At 44.7% G+C, this 23,501-nt stretch overlaps 1 protein-coding gene across 1 annotated transcript in view; it reads right to left on the bottom strand.

The window, feature by feature from the left end:
* The window catches only part of nlgn4xa (neuroligin 4 X-linked a), a 112,946-nt gene that overhangs the window by 2,811 nt on the left and 86,634 nt on the right, over positions 1-23,501 (bottom strand). The window contains exons 4-5 of the mRNA XM_084922098.1: positions 15,172-15,357; positions 10,391-11,180 (exon numbers count right to left, since the gene is read on the bottom strand). Of these exons, the coding sequence (XP_084778224.1) occupies positions 10,391-11,180; positions 15,172-15,357 (976 nt within the window). The remainder of the gene's footprint in view (positions 1-10,390; positions 11,181-15,171; positions 15,358-23,501) is intronic.

Raw genomic sequence — 23,501 nt, 5'->3', positions numbered from 1 at the left:
CGTAGATTGTGGGTTGTTGTCTATCTCAGTACTCAAGAGGAACAGTTCACACATTGCATTTTAAGATGCAACAAGAAGCACTGTTTGTGACGTATTTTGTGATTACAGACAGATGTGTTGTGTACAGTCAGTTTCTGGCTGTCTGAATGAATGTGTTAGAAAATATCCGGTCTCTTGACTTTCTGTTCAGTGCTTGGTGATTTGCAGTCCACTTCTTTTCAGTGCCTCGAATCCTTAGAATCAGTTTCTTTTAAAAGTATTATTATTATTATTACTGTGAATCTTTCAACGCTTAAGTGAAGCCTGAACTGAAACATAGCCAGAGTATAGTGCTGCATATTGCTCTTTATGCACTGCTGCCCTCTCAAACTGACAAAAATGCAAAATTCACTTAATAGTTATGAAAGACATTTTTAATGCTATTAAGGCCAAGTTTAGCCTAAGAGCATATGTATAATTCCTACTGTCAGCAATTAAAGATTGTATTTTAAGGCGAAATGTTCATGATTAGCTCGTTGTGCGTGTGTGTGAGAGATGGTGGATTCAAATCCAGGACCTTTTTGCTGTGAGGCAACAGTACTTATTGTAATTATTATTATTACTACAGAACTGCTGCCCCTGACACTCCATCCGTCCAGTTATTCCACATATCCAGAGCTGAGTCACAGGAGAAGCAGCCTAAGGAGAGAAGCCCAGACCTCCCTCTTCCTAGCAGCCTCCTCCAGCTTTTCTGGTGGGACACCAAAGCGTTCCCAGGCCAGCCGAGAGATATAATCTCTTGTGTCTGCCCCAGGGCCTTTTTCCGATGGGACATGCCCGGAACACCTCACCCAGGAGGCATCCTTGTCAGATGCTCAAACCACCTAAACTGACTCCTTTCAATGTGACTCTACTCTGAGCCCCTCCCAGATGGCCGAGCTCGTCACTCTCTAAGGGAGAGGCCAGCCAACCTTTGGAGAAAGCTCATTTACGCCGCCTGTATCTGCGATCTCGTTCTTACAGTCACTACCCAAAGCTCGTAACCAGAAACGCAGATCAACTGTTAAATCGAGAGCTTCACTTTTACTCTCAGCTCTCTCTTCACCACAAAGCACTGGTATGTCTGATGACTTAAATCTACTGCCGAGTCTGTTTATTGGTGTTTATTATTCTTAAAGTGTCTTATCTAGGCTCGAAACATGACCGTGTCCAATGAAATAAAGTCTTAAGGGAGAAAAAGCTGACCCAAGAGTTCTACAATCGCAGTTTCCGATATGTTATTCCATATATTATCAAAAAATTCACAAAAATACACACACACCTACACACACACACACTTGTATGTGTACCTTCATATACATGAGAATATATAAGGAGCTTAGTAAAACTGGCTAGATACTGGAGAACTGGAGAATCAAACTAAATTATAATGTTATATTGTTATTAAATTGCTGGTCTTTAAGGTTAAGAAGATGTATTCATTTTGTAATCCTTTAAATGTTTATTAAACCCTGTTTTTTGTAAGCTATAGCTCAGAGCAGGTCATAATTGGAAGGTTGGTGCTTTGTTTCCTCCAGTCTGGATACCAAATATGCTTGGGCAAGATACTAACCCCATGTTGCTCTCCAATGCATCCATCAGAGTATGAATGTGTGTGAATGTTAGATAGAAAGCCCTTACATATAAAGAGCACAGTGTTTGTATGAGTGGGTGAATGAGGTAAGCTGTGTAAAGCGCTTTGATTGCTCTGATAGAGTAGAAAAGAGCTGTATAAGAACCAGTCTATTTACTGTTTTACTCTATGTGATTGTATTCTTTCCATAGTATTTACACAGTAGCAAAAAAATAAATATACCAGTGCAATGTATTGCTATATACCAAATAAATAAACAGCTAAACAAATACATTAGTGTAGACATTTATGGGGTGGAAATTGTATTTACTAATATTTCACATGTCTGGTATACAGAAGTCAAAGCCACAGCTTATGCTGTACTACCCTGAGCAAGCTTGTCTGGCCTTGGAGGCTTTGCAGATTGGGTAAAACTCTTACTCAAATAGCCTTATTTTGCTACAGAGATTAGCAGATGCCGTATATAATCAAGGCACTGCACTGCAATGGTTTGAATCTATCTAACAGACTCCAATTTGTTCATGTAAATGAGGAGTTCTCTTCACACAGGTCTAATCGTGGTGTTGCAGGGTTTTGTAATACATGCTTTGCTTAGGCAGCATTATTAGAAGGCATAGCAAATTCAGATAAAACTCTGGATGGCATTACTTTGGACTTCAACGGACATTTTAAACAAATATGTCGGACTGCTTTCTTGCATTTGTGTAATAGCTCTAAAATCAGAAGCATCTTTTCTCAGGTGCTGCATAGAAAACAACATTATGCATTTCTTCTGGGCTGGACTACTGTATTTATTATCAGGAGTGCTAAAATGCTGCAGCATTTTGGATCAACTAGAAAGAGAGAGCAGATTTTGCCCATATTGGCTTGAATGTTCTTGAATAATCAGGGCCCATCTTATCTTAAAGCCCTTAAAGTACCATATCACCCCATTAGATTACTGGATGGAAGTGTTCATCCATTCTCTTCCACTTATCCCTTTCAGGGTCGCGGTGGGGGTGGAGCCTATCCCAGCTGTCCTTAGGGTAAGAGGCAGGTTGCACCCTAAACAGGTCCTCAGTCAGTCGCAGGGCTAACACAGAGACAAACAACCATTCACACTCAGATTGACGCCTATGGGAATTTAAAGTTACCAATTAACCTAACCCCACTGTGGGAGGAAGCCGGAGTACCCAGAGAGAACCCACAGAAACACAGGGAGACTGTGCAAACGCCACACAAAAAGGACCAGACCAGGTGGTGGAATCAAACTCAGGACCGTCTGGCTGTGAGGCAACAGTGCTAACTACCATGCTGCCGGCAGGCCCTAACTATATGCTTTAGCAAAAAGGAAAGTTTGAAGCCTAATCTTGAAAGTAGAGATAGTGTCTGTCTCCTGAATCCAAACTGGAGGCTGGTTCCACAGAAGAGGGGCCTGAAAACTGAAGGCTCTGCCTCCCATTCTACTTTTAAATCCTCCCCAAGTCTAATTCTGACAGAGGTTTCTTCCTGTTGTTAGGGAGTTTTTCTTTTCAGCTGTCACCAAATGCTTACTCTGTATTATTGTAGAGTCTTTAGTTTAAAATAGAAAAATGACTTGATGTGTCCAGTTCAGAAATAATTTAGAAATAAAACACACACAAAATGAGACCCCAGCTGACAAAAAGGCTCAAAACCAGAACTTTCTGGCTATGTAGCCAGCACAACGCCACCATTGCTTTCTGCACGTCTTTAAGAACTTTCACAAAAATGAAGACTGCAGTTGTATGTATCTGCTAAGCAGTCTGCTTCGTACTTACATCCATATCTGTCCAGACCTATTCAAATATTTGTTCACCACCTTCTGTTATTGAATAACAGAGCTGAATTACAAGCAGATTTTCTACCTTGTGTGGAAGACATGAGTTTGTATTGAAGTTTGACCTCTTACCTTTGAGCGAGTGAGTGCCAAATTTGAAAAACCTCCTATAAAATGTTAAGGAGAGATATCATTTGGGCATGCTCATGGATGGGTGTCTGATTATGTAAACCCACGTTTCATTTCAAGTAAGGAAAAAAAGTCTGGAAGGCAGATGGATACATACAGAAAACAAACAGAACCAACAAAAACCAGCATCAGTGGCATTCATACCTAAACACTTCACAGTATCGATGCTTTCTATATTCTAACAGGTAATGTAGGCCATAGAAAATATTTCTATACAGTTTCCAGTTCAAAGACATGAGTGTAATATGTTCACAGCACCACCTGTGCCATTTCATAAATTTGTCCTCTCATTAAAAAGGTTGATCACAGCAACGCTGCGAGGCTTGCCCTCCAACTGGTGCTTACATATGGACTCATACATTAGGTGTTGCTAGCAGGTGGCGGGGTTTCACTTAAGGCCTGTCATCTCAGCACTAACATATGCTGGAACAATATGCCATCCCCTACCACTGCTATCAGCTTTAAGAAATGTCAATGTTTGAGGTCCTCCGTGCTTATTGAACAGCAAAATATATACTCCTCTTCCATGTTTCCATCAAGCATCCCATCTGTTGGAAACAGCGACTCTTGCTGTAAGTTGGAATCCTACATCTGTGTTCCTGTCCATAAAGCAGGTGTTTTAAGGCATATAATTCACAGCTGCAATGCAATGTCACTACAGAGGTGCAACAGATACTTTCAGTGTTACTTTGTCCCAGCTTAAAATATCTATGAATAAAGTAGTATATTAAGAAATATAAAAAAAAATGTATAGAATGTTTCAATCCTGTTTTAATCTGAGTTACAGTGATGGGGAATGAGGTAGAGGCCAAATACTTTACTTTGGGCGAGGTAAATCAGCAAATGATGATATTATGAAGTGAACACAGGCTAAAACATTACTTAAGATTGCAGTTGCAATGCAGCTTTTATGATATCACTTCATGAAAAATGGGAAATATATGGCACTCATAAAACTCATAGAAGACAAAGAGAGGAAGTGAGAAAGCATTTAAAGCAGTGAAGGCTGACATACTGCTGATTCTTCCACTTTCTAAATCAGTTGTGGAGACTTCAATATTAAAATCGCTCTAGGACTGAACAGAGAGAGACTCTCTTACGACACCAACTGTCTGCCATCTATGATGCGGTTCTGAGATCCTTCCCAGACGCATTAATGCCCACATACATCTTGAGCCATTTGACCGCAGTAAGTCATATGATAGGGTGAGACTAGGTTTCACAGTGAGCTCACCCAAAACTTGCTGATTGTGACCCACACCCGTTTTCACACCTTGGCTTGTGTGATTAGGTAGAGGATCAATAGGGGGTCCATGACCCTCTTGGGGACACTCCCATAGGGCTTAAAATCTGGGACTCTCCACCAATTGCTCTTAGAACTGAAGAAGCTTCTCAGATGAAATGTTTTCAAGAAAACCAGACGCTTTTCTTTCCAAGCCCCTTAGACTCTCCCTACACATACCTGTATCAGTGCACTGGCAATTCAAAAGTTCAAAACTTCTAAAACGTATGCCTGCTATGTGACAAATGGCAGAACTGTACAGCTGATATTCTGAAACTCAGCTGTCACTGCATCATCCAACACATCACATCAGTATGTTTCAGTCATATTGAAACGCTTCATCTTTAAGTGGCAGCCATGAAAGGCAGATAAACTATTTTTGATGATATGCCACTTCTTTAAAGAATTATGCTGATGTGTTTTGAATATTCAGCGTGCAGTTAAACCCACATGTACACTTATTATTCAGCTGTTATCTCAAACAACGTGCTTTGTACTGTCTGTTTTAAAATGGTGATCTTTAGAAAAAACTATTAGCAATAAAAAAAAAGGATCAATGGTGAGTTCACATTACATAGGTCATCGCGGTTAGCTCTATCTTAATCTTAAATGTTGTTTGGGATTATACTTAATTACTTTGATCTCAGGAGAGCAGTTTATTTTTCCTCCTTTTTACTCAAGACTCAAGTTATTTGTAAAATACCATGGTCAGCAGTGGGCTGTGTCTATCTGAATATGAAAGCCTGGGATAGCACAGTGATTAGCACTCTTACTTCATAGCAAGTAGGTCTCCCATCTACCATCTCCACACTGGGGTGCTTTGGAGTGTGCATGCTTTCACTTACTAGGTGTTTATACACCTCTGCATTTAAACATTATTATTCATCTTTGGCTCTCTTCCACATTGTGTCTTTGTCCACATTTGCGTCTTTTGTCTTGGCTCCCACACCTCGCCCTTAGCCATTCGCAGCAGATGGCCCTGCCCCTCCCTGAACCTGGTTCTGCTGGAGGTTTCTTCCTGTTACAAGGTAACAGGAAGAAACCTCCAGCAGAGGAGGTTTAACTTCCCACTTGGGGTGGCTGTAGCTCAGGAGGTAGAGCAGGTCATCTACTGATCCGAAGGTTGGTGGTTCAATCTCTGGCTCCTCCAGTCTGCATGTCAAGTATCCTTTGGCAAGATACTAATCCCTAGTTGCTCTCCAATGCATCCCTTCCAGAGTGTGAATGTACTTAGAAAGCACTATGTATAGAGAAAGTGCTTGTGAGAATGGGTGTGAATGTGGCATGTTGTCTAGCTTTGAGTACTCAGAGAGAGTAGAAAAGCACTATATAAGAACCAGTCCAACTCCACCTGGGTGTCTATTGTCTTGTGTAGTCTGGAAGAAGATTGGATGATGGGGTGGGTGCAGTTTTCTCTGCGGTGGAGTCGGGTGGGCTGCCCCGGACTCTGTGGAGGGGGTGGTGCTGCTGCTGTGGGCCCCGGTCCGGATGGGGCTGGGCCCCCTTGCCCTGGTGGGTTCCAGAGTGTGGGGGTGTCTACTGGGGTCAGCGGGGGAGCTGGCCCCAGGGAGGGGCCGCTTGCCCCTCCCTCTCTTCCCTCCCCATCCTCAGCTGCCTCCCTCTTCCTGCTCCTCCACACCCACACACACAGGGCTTGGGGTGCAGGTGTGTCACCAGGGTGCAGGGGAGGCACTCCCCCTCTGTCCCTTTCTGGCCGCCTGTGTCTCAATTTTATTCCGCAACCTAGACATCCACATTACTCGTACTCTCATAACACATACATATAGGGCCTTGGGGGTGGGCACGTCATACAGCGTCCAGAGGATGGTCGTTGTACTCCAACCCACCTCTGGCGCTGGTGCCCTACCCTCAATTTTAAATGCATATAGACACTGAGGGTTTTCGGGAGGAGCCGTGCTGCTCTCTGAGAGGAAGCTAGTACCAAGCTCTCCTGAGTTTTAAATGCACTTTAGAACAGCACACAGCAACACTACATATGAGCGGGCGTAGGGAGGTTTGAGGTCTTCACTCACCCCGGTTCTGTTAGCCGTCAGGGCTGGGGGGCTGGGAGGAGGTGCTGGCTGTCGGATTGGGGTCTGGGATACGGGGCCTCCCTGCTACTGCAGATAAGGAGGCGGTCTGCTTTCCTCCACCCCAGAGAGAAGGGTTACATCTCCTGGGTCTGGGTATGGTTTGCCCTTCTGGGGGCGGGGGTACCTGGACCTGGGATATAGAGTATGTTTGGGGAGTGCGACTGTCTGTGCAGTGTCTATTTGTGTCTGTCTACACGCTGGGTGAGTGCCGAGTATTTGGTTGTGCATATGGGGGTGGGAATGCACGTCTGTGTCCGCGTGTGCCTGTTTGTCTGTGTCTATATGTCAGGTTGGGTCTTAGACTCAGCCTCTCTGGGAACATCTCAGGCCCTCCAAAGTACGGAGGCCTATCTCACCACACTCCCTGCCGGTGGCTGATGCCCTCAGACGTTGGTGTGTCGGTGGTTCTTGGTGTCTGGGGCTGGGCGCTCATGTATGTACCGACTCACTCCTGGTGGCCGATTGGCAGGGCCTGGTGCCTGTGGCCCAGCTGGGCCCCTTCTGGAGGGTGGGATGCCCTCAGGCCTCTGGCCTCTGGGCCTGAGGCCCGGTCCTCTCTGGCACAGCTGGTTGCCGGCAGAGCCCGCGGACACGTCACTGCAACCCCCTCTGGCCTCTGCTCCGTGGCTGCTGGGTGACCTCTCGTTTGGGGCTCTACTCAGCTCTTCCCAGGAGGGTGGCACGGTTGCCCCCTGGTGGTCCTCCTTGGGTCCTCGTATTCTGGGGCCTCTGGATGTCTGGGGCCTGGATCTCCTCCATACCTGCTTCATGCCCTGGGGGACGGGGCTATGACTCCCCACATACCCTAGCAGATCGTTGCATGGAGAAACCTTTTGAATACAAGCGCGCTGATCCACCCAGGTGTGCACACAGGTGTACACCTGGGTGTTCACCCAGGTGTACACACGGGTGTTCACAGACACAAACTACACCTTTCTTAGCTGCTACCTCAAAGCACATTGTGCGCTGTTGATCTTGCGTGCTGCACAATAACATGTAATATTTAGTATCTACTGTTATCTACTGTTAGCTAGTTTATTGTGATGGTGCTGTTTTTATTATGTTGCTCTTTTGTTTGTTTTCTCTTCTGGTTTTTTTTCTCCATACAGGTGATCCAGGTGTTTTGTTTGTTTTTCTTTCTTTCTTCCCCCCTTTCTCACCGTCTCTTCTCCCCTCTGGTTTTCTTTCTCTCCCTCTCTTTCTTTCATTCTTTCTCCCTGTCCTATCCCCCAGTCATGTCTGTCCCGTCTGTAACAACCGAAAATCAAATCAAATAAATACATAATTATAATAAAGGTCAATCAAATGGACCAATATGGCAAGGCCATGATGATCCACTTGGATCCGCTTGGCATCTTTCTTGGCCTTCAGGCAACAATTCTGATGGCTAAAAATCCAAACGGGACAGGCCAAAAAACCAAACTCTATAACTGTAGGGTCTTTATCCTATTATATGAAGCACATTGTTGTGATTTGGTGCTACATAAATAAAATTGAACTGGAGTGAATTCAATGTTCTTCCAGTGTCTGCTTGAGTGCTCTTCAGGTACTTTGCTTCATCTCACAATCCAAAGTCATGCAGTTAATGGGATTATGTTAACTGGTTTTTCTAAATTGCCAGTGGCTGTGCATGTGAGTGTGGATGTTGTGTGTCACTCTGTGTTAGCCCTACAACAGAGTGGCGACTTGCGAGTCCAGCAACCCCTTAAATTAGATAAGCGGAAGAAATCGAATGGATGTGATTTAACTTTACATGCTGGCATTAATTTCTTTTGGTTAACATGCACATATGGTATCATGCTCAACTTGTCCAATTCTCTGCAGTGATCTGAGGAAAAGTAAAAAAAAAACATCACTCTGCCATGATTCATGACAGTGCTTTATTCTGTGCCCATTAAAAAAGCAGCGAGAGAAAAGAGTCTTCCAAAATGTCTGCAAGTCTGCCAGAATGAACACTACAGAGTATGAAGCTGATCATGACTTTATTTATTCACCTTAAAGTGAATTTTCAGTATGACTGGGCTGCAAACACACTGATACCTAATCTCAAGGTGTGTGTGAAGCAAAAGCGTGATCCAAATATAAACAGCAAGAAAATCCTTTCATCAAACCCAGCACTGCTGCAGCAGCTGGGCGGATTTGACTTGATCTTTTTGACTCACATGTTAATCATTCAAACTCTAGGCTAGCAAGAGTTTATGTTCTGTCTATCCTTAGAATATTAAGTATTTATACACAGTGCGTATTATAGGTTACCTGACGTGTATGCATGCCACCATACTGTCATTTATTGTGTCACAAACATACAATAAATGCATCTCATTAGGGTTTGGAGGTCATTTTGCTGCACTAGATTGGATCCACCTATATTTCTTTCATTTAAATGAAAGTCTTATTTCAAGTGATTACCTTTACCCTATGATCAAACATTTCTGTCCTTATAGGAGGAGTCATCCATTGCCCATTAGGGCTCACGGAGGTGTTTGCAAGTAATAAAAATGATTAGAATCACACGTTATGTCTTCACAGTCACAGGATCTGATGGTGATTCATGGCTTCAGTGCAAATTTTAACTGAAAATAAAAATAAAAAAAAACTACAGAAGTAATTAAATGACTATTTGAATCCACTACAGTCATGAAAACACGTGGAGCTGGTTTCTTGAGAAACAAAAAACACTTTATGATGCTTTTTTGCCACTTCACTCACAGTACAATTAAACCAGTTATGAGAATAAGAGGGTAGCGAAATGGAAATATGAATTTGGTTTCTTCCATATAGTGCTTTAAAGAAAGTACATTTCAAATAAATCTGATCCCAAAAGAATGGCAGATTAGCTTGGGTAAAAGACCGAAAGTTGAGGCACACAACGATGTGTGCTGCTGGTAAAGTTTCTGGGCTGCCTTTACTCATAACAGCCGTCCCTCAAGATTCTTTCCATTTATTGGAGATTATGTATCGGAATTTCAGGAGCGGGACCACGACTCCAAACACGCTTCTTCCGGTTGTCATCTACAGAGGTTCCCCCAGTTCTGCAAGCTGATCATTCTCGTTTACGTGCCCTCCCTCCCTCCTTGGTCTCCATTTTTTAACTTCTTCACTTCTATTTAGTCCATGAGGATCTGCCAGGCCTGGGAGCCGTCGCCAGTCCCCTTCGAGGCCTTCCCAAAACCGCAGCTCAATTCATGTCAAAGCATCACCTTTACCTACTAAAACACTGTCAAACCTAAAATGAGGACGTGGGCCCAGCGAGTGAAAAGCAATGCAATATCAGGGACTATAACATCTAATCCTTTTACTAAATCTGATGTTTTTGGCTTCTTTAATTATTTGTCTGTTTGTCTTGTGTTATTTTACGCGTATTCAGAAGAGTTTCATACTACTGATTCTATAGAGGCATTAAATAGAAAGAGCAGTGAAGGAAAAGAAGCACTTACCCTGTTTTAGCAAAGTTCGTCCAGTAGGTCATGACAACAGCACTTAACATCACGTCATTCTTGGAGAAATTGCAGTTGAAGAGATCCGTTGGGCCGATCATGGGGATTCCAAATACGTATGGGACTTCATCTCCATGAGCTGAGTCAGCCCAGCTGGGCTTCATGTCACTCTGACAGTGGTGATAGAAAGCATAGAAATATGTGGGCGAACCATACTGGGCATGGAGGTCAGCTGTGGCCACAGCTGGTGCCACCCACTGATGGTCAGTAAACAGAGCCACCAGGGTTTTGCGGCGAGTTTCTGGGTTCTCCTTGTCAGCCCAGTCAGTGTACATGAATTTGATGGTCTCACGGAGAGTGTCTTTGCCCTCAGGGTAGCCATACAGATGGTCAACAAAGTCAGAAACAGCAAAGTCAAAATCATTGGCAGACACGCCATCCTCACTGTCCACAATGCCATCAACAAATTTGAACCCCTCACCCTGATTGACCCCCAGCATAATGTCATAGTTCAGGAACTCCCCTTGCTCCATGAGAATCTGGGGGTCATCGGGGATCACATCACCATCGATCACTGGCCCGAAGGCAATGTGGTACTTAGCGGGTGTGATGTACTGCTCAATTAGTTCCTTGTAGTTCTTCTTCTGCAGACACTCCACCAGGTCGATGGTGTCCAGCATGTTGCAGCCCACCTTCTCAGCCAGGGCTCTTGTATATTTGGCAGGCTGGTAGTTGACTGCCCAGCTGGACAGAGCAGTGCCACTCTGGATGATGGCTTTCTGGAACAGATCTGAGATTGGAATTCGTGTTAGTAATATACACACTTCACTGTATTCATGCTTTATGGTTTAAATTGGTATTGCAAAATCGGCAGTACTTTTCTCTTTCAAAATAGATTTTAATGGCACTCCAATCTATTTAACTTTTTGTCTGGTTACAGTGATTACTGAGTACATGCCCTTTTACCATTTAATTGAATTCAGAATCACTGAAAAATTCTGTGAAAGTTATTTTCAGATTCATTGTCACACATTGTTAAAAACTGGTGCAGCAATTTATTGAACATGGAAATACAACATATGAAACAAAAACTGAGTTTTCAAGTTCAAACAAGCTAGAAAGTCAGTATTTGGTATGACCACCTTTAGCAAAGCCTCAACTCTCTTATGCAACCTTTCACCTTGATAAAGCAAATGTTTTGCCACTTGTTTGTTAACACTATACCAAGCAAGACAAGCACAGTTATGATCTTGGAGAACTAATTCTCAAGCAAGTTGATATACATTATTCTATTGTAAGACTATAGTAAGTAACCCTCTATGGCTCCTCTTCTTTCTTGGGTTTTGCTGCTTGAGGTATTCACTAAGCAAATGACGAGTTTTGGTCATCTTCCTGATGTACTCATGGGTCTTTGTTGTTTTATCCTGGATAGTAGTTCTGACACTCACTAGTCCTTGGCCACCTTCCGCTTAGCTTACGGTCTCAGGGTGCAGGACTTATGATCCCAGCAGGGTGTAAGCATTGATTGCCCAGATCTTGTTATTCCCATTCAGCTCACTCCTCAGGACTTGTCTACTCTCTGAAGGAATTAAGTGTTTACGGCTTTCTTAGTGGGCTCTTCATCATTCCCATTTGCCTGTGGGATTCCAAGGTACTTGTAGCTGTCTTCAATATCTCCAATGTTGCCTTCTGGTAGTGCAATCCCCTCAGTTCTGACTACCTTCCCTCTTTGTCCGAATGATGTTCCAATGTCTTTGCTGGAGTTCCGAGTCGTGTGGATCAGTGAACTGATGTCTTGTTCACTCCTGGCATACAGCTTGTAGTATGCCAGTAGTATGTAATATCTGTAGCCAGTCTTATTAACGATCTGGCTGAGAATGTTCAGGCCTATGCAGAACAGCAGTGGGGACAGGTTAATACTTGGGAAATCCCGCACTTGATGGCGTTTGCTATATACCCATAAAATTCCTGACAAATGCGAGTTGGGTCTTGTTGAATTTGTACTGTTTTAGGCATTTCTGGATCCATGTCTGATGCAGTGTTGCAGCTTTTCTTATAGTCAATGCAGGCGGTGCACAGGTCAGTTAGTCTGGTCTTACAGACTCGTAAGACTGCCCTATCTACACGGAGTTGGTGTTTTGCCCCTCTGGTGTTTCTGCCAGTTCCTCTCTGGGCCCTGCTGATGTATTGAGCCTGTTCATCTTAGCCGCTATGATGCCTTTCAGGAGCATCCATGTTAAGCTGAGGCAGGGTAATGGCTGGTAGTTGGATGGGACCAGTCTGGGGATCCTTGAGGATCAGGACTGTCCGGCCTTCAGTTAGCCATTATGGAGGCATCTCCTCCATTAGTAGCTGATTCATTTGTGCTGCCAGATCTGCTCATGTAGTAGAGTTAGTTTCTTTTTGGTTAGCCAGTCCTCCAACACTTCAACACTTACAGAAAACATTTCTATCCATCTACCCTACATGTAAAAAATAAAAATAACAAAATGTACTAAGTGGGTACAAAGTGTGATAAAATGTGTTGCCAAAGAGGTCATGACTACACATTAGTACATGATGATGTGATGTGGGTAAGACTTCTCAAATAACACTGGGCATGCAGACCAGTATGACAGAATTCTAAGAAGCCATGTCTCCATTATTTCCAGCACACATTTCATAGCAAATAATAGAATAATTCATAATATTTAATTTACGTCTTTCTGTCTCTAGCGAATGAATGAATGATAAACTGGCATATAGAAGATATTTGCTGTTACTATACTTCAGGCTGGTTCCACATTCTGGAACATTGTTAGCATGACTTCTCGAGCTGCCAGTCAGTAAGTGGGCCACAGTACGGTAGGAATACTGAAGTCATGTATAAATCCTTTTTTTCCATCGGTTCTATTTATATTCATGCGAACACAGTGGTGACTCAGCCGGGCTGAGTTGAAAGTATGTTATACGGACAGAGCAGATGTTTCCCATAAAGCCTGGTTAGTCGTGTACAAGCTTTCACCACTGTCACTGTTAGTTAGATGTTCACTCTAAAACTATACAGACTGAAAGAGTGAGAGTGTTATCAGCTTCTGGTATGCTGCTAATGCAAATGTTGAAGCTACATAAATCTTTATGGCAGCTTTACAACAGAGATCCAACTGAGGCAACAAGTGACAATACCTTCCTTTGTGAAGTCTGATAAAATGAAGGTTGCCTACAAGAGTGTATGGGCACCATGACTGCTGCAGCAATTGAAAACAAGGGATTTTATATGTGTATATCAAGCCATTCATGTTTCTTCAAGTACAAGATAAGGAAAATGAAACACCAAAATAGCCAAGACATAAAGAAATAAAAATCTTCCCTTGCATATTTGGTAAAGCGAGCAGGAGACTTTTACCAGCAAGATAAAAATATGCAGAGTTTTGTTTTTCACAAAGTTTTCATATCACAAAGAGAGGACAGCTGAAGGGGAACTGTGAGAACATTTTCCAAATCTTCCAAATCCTGTTTTTTGCTTGTTTGTTTGTTTTTACTAGAAGAATTATCTTTTGTTTTTTTTATTAAAATTTTCCATATTATTGTCTGTAAACAAAGATGTAAGATGAGTCTTTTTCTCATTCATACCTCATGCTCCAGTGTAAATGACTACAGACTGCATTTCAGTATCAAATATGATAAACAACCCAAGGAACGTGCATGTTTGTCATACGTATGAAGTGTTCTCTGTTTTAGAAATATTCTAAGAGACAAAGAGCAAACACTCCATTTTCATACAGGAATATTTTTTGTTTGAAAAAGCTACAAAGTACACACGGTGAACAGGCGGGGGCGATGGATATACAAACTGAAGCGCTTCCTTCAGCTGAGCAGAGCCTAGGTTTATATTGAGATTATGTTCTCTTTTCTGTGGTTTTGTTTCTTTGTTTACAAAAATTGCCCATCGACCTCTAGTTGCTGTGCACAGTAAAAGTCAATTAAGTGTTTGATTTGCTAGATATAAAAATGCTAACTGAATATAAACGAATCCAGTCTATGTTTGAGAAAAATCTGATTACCTAGGTATACATATATTCACTCAAGGACAAATAAATACTTCAAAATAGTGTTGCCATTGTTAACTATTGCACATGCCCCTTGCCACAGATGTATATAAATGCAAAGCAAGAGGAAACAGATGCAGGAGCTACTTGTTTGCATCCTTGATATCAAGGGTAAGTGAGGGATTGGTCTAAATAACTACAAAAAATGCAAATGCCTCAACTCTCATAATGTATTCGGTTTTAACTCTCCACTATCCATAACATATCCCAGCTATTCTAGCACGAAAGGCAAGGTACATTCAAGGCAGGATGCTAATCTTCACACCTATGATGAATTTAGAATCACCAGTACACCTAACCTAATGGATGCCTATTTTTCCACAGAGAACATGCAAACTGCACGCAGATAAGCCCCAGGCTGGATTAGAATTCAGATCTTCTGGTTGTGAGGTGCCAGTGCTAACCACTGTAGCACTGAGCCACCCTAGCATTATGATGCCCTTTAATTTTAACTAAACAAGAGAAAACAGATGTCTTTTTGCTACATTGTTTCCTCTACTATGAAATGTGTTATCATTTCAGGTCTGCTTTAAAAAAAACTTCCACGCTTCATGATTCACTGTGGGTTTGTTTTTGATGTGAAATCCACACTGCATCAAAATAACAGCAGGAATTATAAACTGATGAGAAGACCCCTGCTTTTCACCATATATTACTGTGGTTGTGCCTTGATCCGTGAAAAAGAACATGTACCTTCTGAGTAATGTGAGAGGGTTAGCAGGCTGACACACGATGCTCCAGCACCAGAGCCAAAAATGGTCACTCGCTTTGGGTCTCCTTTGAAGGCCTGGATGTTTTCTTTGATCCACCTGAGAGCCTGAATTTGATCCAGCAGTCCGTAGTTGCCCTTGGCTGCCTGGTCTCCTGTGCTTAGAAACCCTGTATTGGTGAAAACACACAAGAGAAAAGAGATCTCTTCTTTACTTCCAAAAGGCACTGATTTAATGGGAGTATTCAAATTACAAGTAATTTTTTAATCTCTGAAATGCCTAGTACACTTTTTTTTAATCTCAAGGCAAGTTAAACTGGTGAAATAGTGTTGTATTTCTCATCTGAATCAATGTGACCTTGAGTATATTATGAAAACAGAAGATTGTGCTTCTCTGTATAATTATTTCATGACTGGACCAAAGCTGCACTTCTTTTTAAAATCTTCTGAAACCATCTAGAGGTACTAGTGTGTACAATGCTGTAGAATATAGCTTAAACACACTTGAAGAAGTACCTACTATCTATTCAACTTAAAATAGTAGCTATCATCCTCGTTTCTACAAGCACAAAGCAAAAGAACCAACCAAAAGCCCATAAATTTCCTTTAAATGTGCCTCTAAACTGTTATGCACAGAGTGTATGTGCACTAAACTGTCTGGTAAATGCTACCTCCTTCTGGTGACTTTTTTAAAAATAGGAATCTTATATATTAAAGTTTCAAAGGGAACTTGTGCTAAATTCCAGCTCTGTGTTATTATTTTCAGTCTGTGTTGTTTCCTGTTTTATTGTGAAGGTCCAGGTCTGATGTCAATGTGTCTGGTTTTGCTTCCCCTGTTTCGTTAGGCCTGATTTGCCCCAGCTGTGTTTCCCTCCTGTTACCCATTCCCTGATTGCTCCCTCTGTGTATTTAAGCCCCGTGTTTCTCTGTGTCCTTATCTAGCTCTGTGTTCTGTTTGCGTAAGTGTATTTTGTATTCCTAGTTTTGTTGCCCTTTTGAGTTCAGCATTAAAGCTGTTCTGAGTTCACGTTCCGCCTCCGAGCGTCTGCACATTGGGTCCTACTACCACTCCCACCTGCACACAGCTGTCACATAACACTCTGAGGTGATTTGAGCTATGCGACAAAGACACAATAACACAATAACAAATCTCCTGCTGGAAACAGTGATTAGAAGATGGGGGCACTGGTGATAAGTGGATGGACATGGTCAACAACAATACTGAGGTAGGTTGTTGTGTTTTGACAACCCTGCTGGTTCTAAAGTGTGTTAAGAAAATATCCCTGTTGCACACCGGCCTAGGGGAGCCGGAGTGCAACACAAGGAAAACAAGAAAAAGAAAGCAAAGAAGTAAAACACACAGCCAGTATTTGTTTTATTAATTCGACAGGTAGTGAGCGTCAGGGTGGGCATGGACAAAACAACAAACAAAACACACTAGAAATGAAACAGAACTAACTTACCTACAGTGAGAAAACCCTAAAAGAAAATACAAGCCTCTTACCCGTCTCCCTAACCGAAACACGAGAAAAAGGTTCTAAAAAGAAGCGGCTTCCCAGCCCTACAGCTACCATGTCCAGATAGAGGTCTTTCTAAACTATTTACACTGCAGCCTAGCTCTTCTCATCTCAGGAAACTCAGTCACACAGAACACAGGGCCGAACGCGGCTCGCTAGAAACAGGAAGTAGGAGAGGCTGCCGGCCCAGTCAGGTCCCAATTTGTAGCCGGCCTTATTCCATCTTCCACCAATGGTCAGGCTCCACCTGGAAACTTACATAACACAAACATCACAGAGTACAAAGTTTTTTTTTTCTTCGTTCAATGCATCATTAAGTCCTTGCAAAAATGACACAAAGACAAAAAAATCACTGGAGAGTGTCTTTGAAAATGGAGAGAAAGCCAAAGATGTGACACCAGAAGAATCGGAGAGCGCCAACAAAAAGAAAGCTGCATTTAAAAGAAAACTTCAAGAATCATTATATTTGCATTACATCACCCAAACACACACACAGACAGTTTGTCCAACGTGAAACTGGTCCATGATAAAAAAGGGTTGGGGACCGCTGCCTTAAATCACCTTTTTTCCCACTGCCATGTCATTGGCTGATTAGATTTCTGATAAAAACACTTAAACAGGTATAAATAAATCAAATGGCCAGTGATACAGCACAATAGATGTCATGGAATGACTTTATGTGATGACCAAATTGATGTGAGGAACCACAAACATGCCTTCCAGTTTACGAGTGGCAGGAAATGTGCCATTTCTTACACCAAATTTCAATTTTATTCAATTCATTATCATTCTAGCATTAAAGTATTATCTGAATAATATCTGAATTCATCTCTATAAATATGCAGAATGATAAAAAATAATTTGTTATCGTTTACAAGCGACTCACTGTCAAGTATGGAAAGTCCTTTGAATTTGATTTTGCCCATGCCCACACAAACGCTTGGCCAGCAGACATCCATTTCAGTCAAGTGCCAGACCGAGCAGCTTGGCAGAAGCTTCCACATCCAAAACTTGTTGACAAATTAGCAAATGTGCCTAAACCCATTAAGAGGGTTTCTAAATGCTGACACTGGGGGAGTTGGTGGAGCGTTCTTGCCAGGCCTGGGAGCTCGGCAGCCAAGCCGGGCAGCAACAGCCAGTCCCTGTGAGTTAACCAAGAGTGAGGCAGGGCAAATGACAAATGGGATGAGGGCGGCTGGGTAAGAAAGGGGAAAGAAAGACAAGAGGTAGCCTTTGGCTTTTTCATAGAGAGCCGATCCTGTTTGTCATGGTGAAGTGGAAAGGATGAGAGAGATGGGATGGAGGGCAGGGTAAGGGGAGATTACAAGGCCTCTGGCAGCCTCGTACACCCTGTAGGATGACCACTGGTCCTGGCACTGCTCGCCTTCCTTTTTCCCTTCTCCCTTCAGTCTTTCATTCCTGTTCTTTTCCCCGTTTCTCTCTCCCCTCACATATCTCACCACAAAGAAGCCAGAGAGAGAGGCACGCCTATCAGGCAGTCTTCAGGATGTGTGAAGATTAGTCAGTGCTTCATTTCAAAGCACTATGTCCTCAAAATAGACTGCATGCATAACTAAGCCTACAGCCTAGAGATGCATCATTGACAACATTTTATAAGCACAGGCTTAAAGAAAAAAATAAATCTACATGTCAATTTGAAACATTGTTTATGTCATGGTGCTGGGTCGTTGGTCCAGCGTTTTGTGTTTTATGATTATGTCCCTCTGTTCTAGTTATTCTGTGTCCTCCCCCCTTGTGTCCGGTTCGGGTTCTAGATTTCCTGTTTTGTTCTGAAAGTCTGTGTCTGTTGTCATTGTGTTCAGCTTGTCTCCTCCGGTCCTCATGTGTATTGGGTTCAGCTGTTCTTCCCTCCTGTGTGTGATTACCCGATTACCTTGTGTGTGTATATTTAGTGGGTGTCGGTCTGTGTTCATGGTCGGCTCGTCTGCGTTCTATGGTGTTCCTGTTCCTTAGTCTGCGTCTCTCTGCTCTGCTCCCCGTTTCGTTAAGATTTCAGGTTTGCTCTTTAGTTTCTCCCAGTTTAGGTTTCCGTTTGTAATTACTCACGCTTCGTTGCCTGTTTCTGCCACCTTGTAAATAAACATCACTCGAAACATCAGTCACTGCCGCATTTTGGGTCCTCCTTTTCCTCCACACCACACGGCTCAACCCGCCAGCCGTGACAGTACGAGCCGACCAAACATGGACCCAGCAGCATCCGCGCCTTCCCAGGAGTTTCGGGAGGAAGTAATCGACTCCGTGTCAAGGTTGGTCAACCTGTGGCTCGAACGTGAGGGAGAGGAATTTCACCGCGCTGTAGAAGCCAGGCTACAGCAGCTAATTTCTGCTCACTCCTGGCTACTCGACTCCCTTCACCCGCTCGCACAGGACTTTATTCGGAACGACCTCCATCTTCACCCTCCAGCTGCTACCGCTTCCCGACCCAGCCCGGTGGTGAATGTTTTGCACTGCCCGGCGGGCAATCTGCGGCCCGGCCCGCCGGATGTGGAATTACCCGGCCGGTCGGAGCTATCTCCGAGAAGGAAGCGACGTTCACGCCGCCGACGCCCATCGCCACAGCCGGGCCCCGAGAGTTCTGAGTTGCCGGCTGTGGTGAGTGGGAAAGACACCCTTTCTGTTTCTCTGGACTTCGTGACTGTTTATTCTGGGGCCGTTTTCTGTACTGCCAGTGAGGGTAACGGCGTTTTCCCTGGCTCGCCTGCAACCGCTAATGTGAATGTGTTTCCTGAGACCGTGGCTGCCCAGCCTGAAGCTCGGTTAGCTGCCCAGCAGCCACTAGCTCAGCTAGCCGCTCAGTCGTCACCTCCATCACATTCAGCCTCACGACCCATAGCTCAGTCGTTACCACAGCCAGACTTATTAGAAACTATGTTACAATCCATAGCCCAGTCAATAGCTCAGTTGGTAGAAGACTCATCAGCCTTATCATCAGTTCAGTCACCCTCAGTTCAGCCTCCTGTTCAGCAGCCACTAGCCCTGCATCCTGTGTCACTCGCTACTCCGGTACAACAAGCTCAGTCAAATCAATCTGAAAGGAACTGTGTTTCATCCGTTTGTTCCAAGCAGAGAGACAAACCTAATAATAATGTAATCATTCCTCAAAAGCTGGCCAGTTCAGAGACTGACGCACTCCAGGGCCTCCCCAGAGGCTGGGCTTCAGCCCCCAGCCGACTCTGGACCCCTGGAGGTTAAGAAGCCAGCTGAGGACTGCACCCGGCTGTCACTGCCTGAGCTGAGTCACTGCTCTGTGCAGCTGCAGTCTGCCTTTTGTTTGCCAGAGGCCCGTGCGCCTGCTGGTTCTGATTTGTTCCTGCCAGAGGCCCGTGCGCCTGCTGGTTCTGATTTGTTCCTGCCAGGGGCCCGTGCGCCTGCTGGTTCTGATCCGTTCCTGCCAGAGGCCCGTGCGCCTGCTGGTTCTGATCCGTTCCTGCCAGAGGCCCGTGCGCCTGCTGGTTCTGATCCGTTCCTGCCAGAGGCCCGTGCGCCTGCTGGTTCTGATCCGTTCCTGCCAGGGGCCCGTGCGCCTGCTGGTTCTGATCCGTTCCTGCCAGAGGCCACCGTGACTGCTGGTTCTGGTCTGTGTTTTCCAGAGGCCCGTGTGCCTGCTGGTTCAGCCCTGCGTGTGCCAGGGGCCCCTGTGCCTGCTGGTTCAGTGACTATTTCCGCTGGGGGTTCTGGAGAGCCCGGCCAGCACTTTCCTGTCTCCGCTGGAGGGTCCGAGGGGCCCGTTCAGCCTCCTGCCTCGTCAGCTGGAGGGCCCGAGGAGCCCGTCCAGCTTCCTGCCCCGTCAGCTGGAGGGCCCGAGGAGCCCGTCCAGCCCCAAGACTCGTCAGCTGGAGGGCCCGAGGAGCCCGTCCGGCCTCATGCCACGTCAGCTGGAGGGCCCGAGGAGCCCGTCCGGCTTCCTGCCCCGTCAGCTGGAGGGCCCGAGGAGCCCGTCCAGCCGCCAGCTGCAGCTTCATCCACACCGCCGGCAGCAGCCTCCTCATCTGCTTCAGCGCCGCCTGCAGCAGCAGCAGCTTCATCCTCGCCTGCTGCAGCCTCATCATCCTCGCCTGCTGCAGCCTCATCATCCTCGCCTGCTGCAGCCTCATCATCCTCGCCTGCTGCAGCCTCATCATCCTCGCCTGCTGCAGCCTCATCATCCTCGCCAGCTGCAGCCTCATCATCCTCGCCAGCTGCAGCTCCAGCATCCTCGCCAGCTGCAGCTCCAGCATCATCAGCGTCGCCTGCAGCAGCCTCATCAGCTTCGCCCGCTTCGCCTGGTTCAGCTTCGGCTTCGCCTCCGCCTGGTCCAGCCTCTGCATCCGCTTCAGCGTCGCCTGGTCCAGCCTCCGTCTCACCTGGTGCTGCGGGGGCCACGCAGCCTTCAGGTCCCCAACTGCCGCCTCAACATCGTCGGTCATCTGCCAGGCCGCATGTTGGGCATCTTCGCCACCGTGGCCGGCCTCCGGACTTGCATTGTCGCTGCCGTTGCCGTCTGCACGGTCGGCCGCCTGAACTGTTTACCCGTCGCCGCCGTTGCCTTCCACATGGTCGGCCCCCGGAGATGTACTGTTCTAGGCTCCTGAGTTGTCAGCCTCCGGGCCGGCCTCCTGAACTATGTTTTGGGACCCTGTTCAGGGACTCCAGTGTGTGTTGTGTTTTGGACAATTCTTTTGGATCACTGGAGCTTGTTTTTTGTTTGGTTTTGGTCCCTCCGTCCTGGGCCCCCCGCCGCCCGCCCTGGGTTGGTCGTCTGTTTTTGTTTTGGGCTGTCTGGAGCCAGCCCTTGGAGGGGGGTTACTGTCATGGTGCTGGGTCGTTGGCCCAGCGTTTTGTGTTTTATGATTATGTCCCTCTGTTCTAGTTATTCTGTGTCCTCCCCCCTTGTGTCCGGTTCGGGTTCTAGATTTCCTGTTTTGTTCTGAAAGTCTGTGTCTGTCATTGTGTTCAGCTTGTCTCCTCCGGTCCTCATGTGTATTGGGTTCAGCTGTTCTTCCCTCCTGTGTGTGATTACCCGATTACCTTGTGTGTGTGTGTATATTTAGTGGGTGTCGGTCTGTGTTCATGGTCGGCTCGTCTGCGTTCTATGGTGTTCCTGTTCCTTAGTCTGCGTCTCTCTGCTCTGCTCCCCGTTTCGTTAAGATTTCAGGTTTGCTCTTTAGTTTCTCCCAGTTTAGGTTTCCGTTTGTAATTACTCACGCTTCGTTGCCTGTTTCTGCCACCTTGTAAATAAACATCACTCGAAACATCAGTCACTGCCGCATTTTGGGTCCTCCTTTTCCTCCACACCACACGGCTCACCCCGCCAGCCGTGACAGTTTAGACAAAACTTTTTGGGGTAAATTAGCACTTTACATGTAGCGCTAATGTAAAAATTGCTGGATGTATAACATAAAGTTAAACAAGGTTTGGGTTTGCATTTTTTAGACGTAAACTTTAAACAGCTGGGGTTTCATTTTAATGATGACGCTAATTTCAAATAGACAAAAGGGACTCAAAGTTTGTTTTTTGTTTTTTAAAAGAAAAATATCAAAAGCTGAAAAATGTGGTTCATTAACGCATTTTCCTTATATCTGAGTCTCACCCAGTCCTCATTAGTAGTCCTACAATTCATCAGTCTCACCTGTTAAAGGTAGTTCCCCTACTGACTGTGGCACTTGTCATTTCTGGAATGATTTTAGTAGCCTGGACAGCAGGCTCCAAGGAAAGATTCATTTAGTGCCACTAGGTTTTTATACAGTGCTCTTCTACTCTGAGCACCCATAGTGCTTTGCACAACTTTCACACCAGCACTTTATTCTATGCTCTTTCTAAGTAAGTGCTTCCATCCCACAGACATTCAGACAACGTGGGGTTAGTATCTTGGCCAAAGATATTTGGCATGCAGACTGGAGCAGGCAAGGATCGACTGGTAGGCTCTACCACCTGAACTACAGCCACCAGGGGAAAACCTGTAAGAGCTATTTGCACTAATAAAGAATAATCCTCAGACTTTTACCTTTACTGCTCCATAAAAGGTTAAAAGTGAATGTCCACAATTTAGAATTTTATTCAAGCAATTTAGCAGGAGCAAAGCAAAATGAAGCAGTAGGAATCCTAAACCAAAAATCAAATCACTTCAACTGTACCTAACTGCTCTGAGCCAATCTGATTTTGTTCTTATTTTGGTGAAGAGAGGTTTATCCCCTTGTTCTGAGTTGATGATAATCAGCCAACAGGAAAGCAGCATCCCCTGGGCATTCAGTGGAAGTATGACGTAAATCAAAATCCTTCTGAATTAACCATCTAACTTGGCAAAAATGAGCAGACAGGGAACCAAAGGAACCTCAAAACCAATTAGCAGGTTCAGAGGTCGGGCGGGGTCGATCCCTCTAGCATCCCTGCTGGAATTTTCACGTGTGAACCTTTTAGATCGGCTCTTCTGAACTGCTCGTCTCGCAGAAGACAAAAGGGAAGAACCCTGAATCTCTGTCATACCTTTTATATCTGCTCACCCTTTCTCCCACCTCTCCTACTCGACGTCACATCTTCATATTCTGGTCATCCAATCAAGTTGTTGACATCTAATCATCCAATGACACCTCCTATATCTCTCTCCATCTCCCTGGCTTACAAGATTTAACACAAAGTTTGTTCTTTTAAACTTTAAAATCACTTACATTACATTTGCCTTGTTATTCTTAACATGAAGAATTGACATCACATTTAAACATCACATTTAAATATAATTCACTTCATGTTTTATTCAGTTTATTTAATTCTACCTTAATTATCTTCAGCACATTTTACGA

The sequence above is a fragment of the Perissodus microlepis genome, chromosome 23 (genome assembly GCF_051167445.1).
Source record: "Perissodus microlepis isolate ML-2025 ecotype Zambia chromosome 23, ASM5116744v1, whole genome shotgun sequence".
Lineage (NCBI taxonomy): Eukaryota > Metazoa > Chordata > Actinopteri > Cichliformes > Cichlidae > Perissodus > Perissodus microlepis.
The sequence above is the reverse complement of the archived record's forward strand: the minus strand, read 5'-3'. Positions and strand labels throughout refer to the sequence as shown.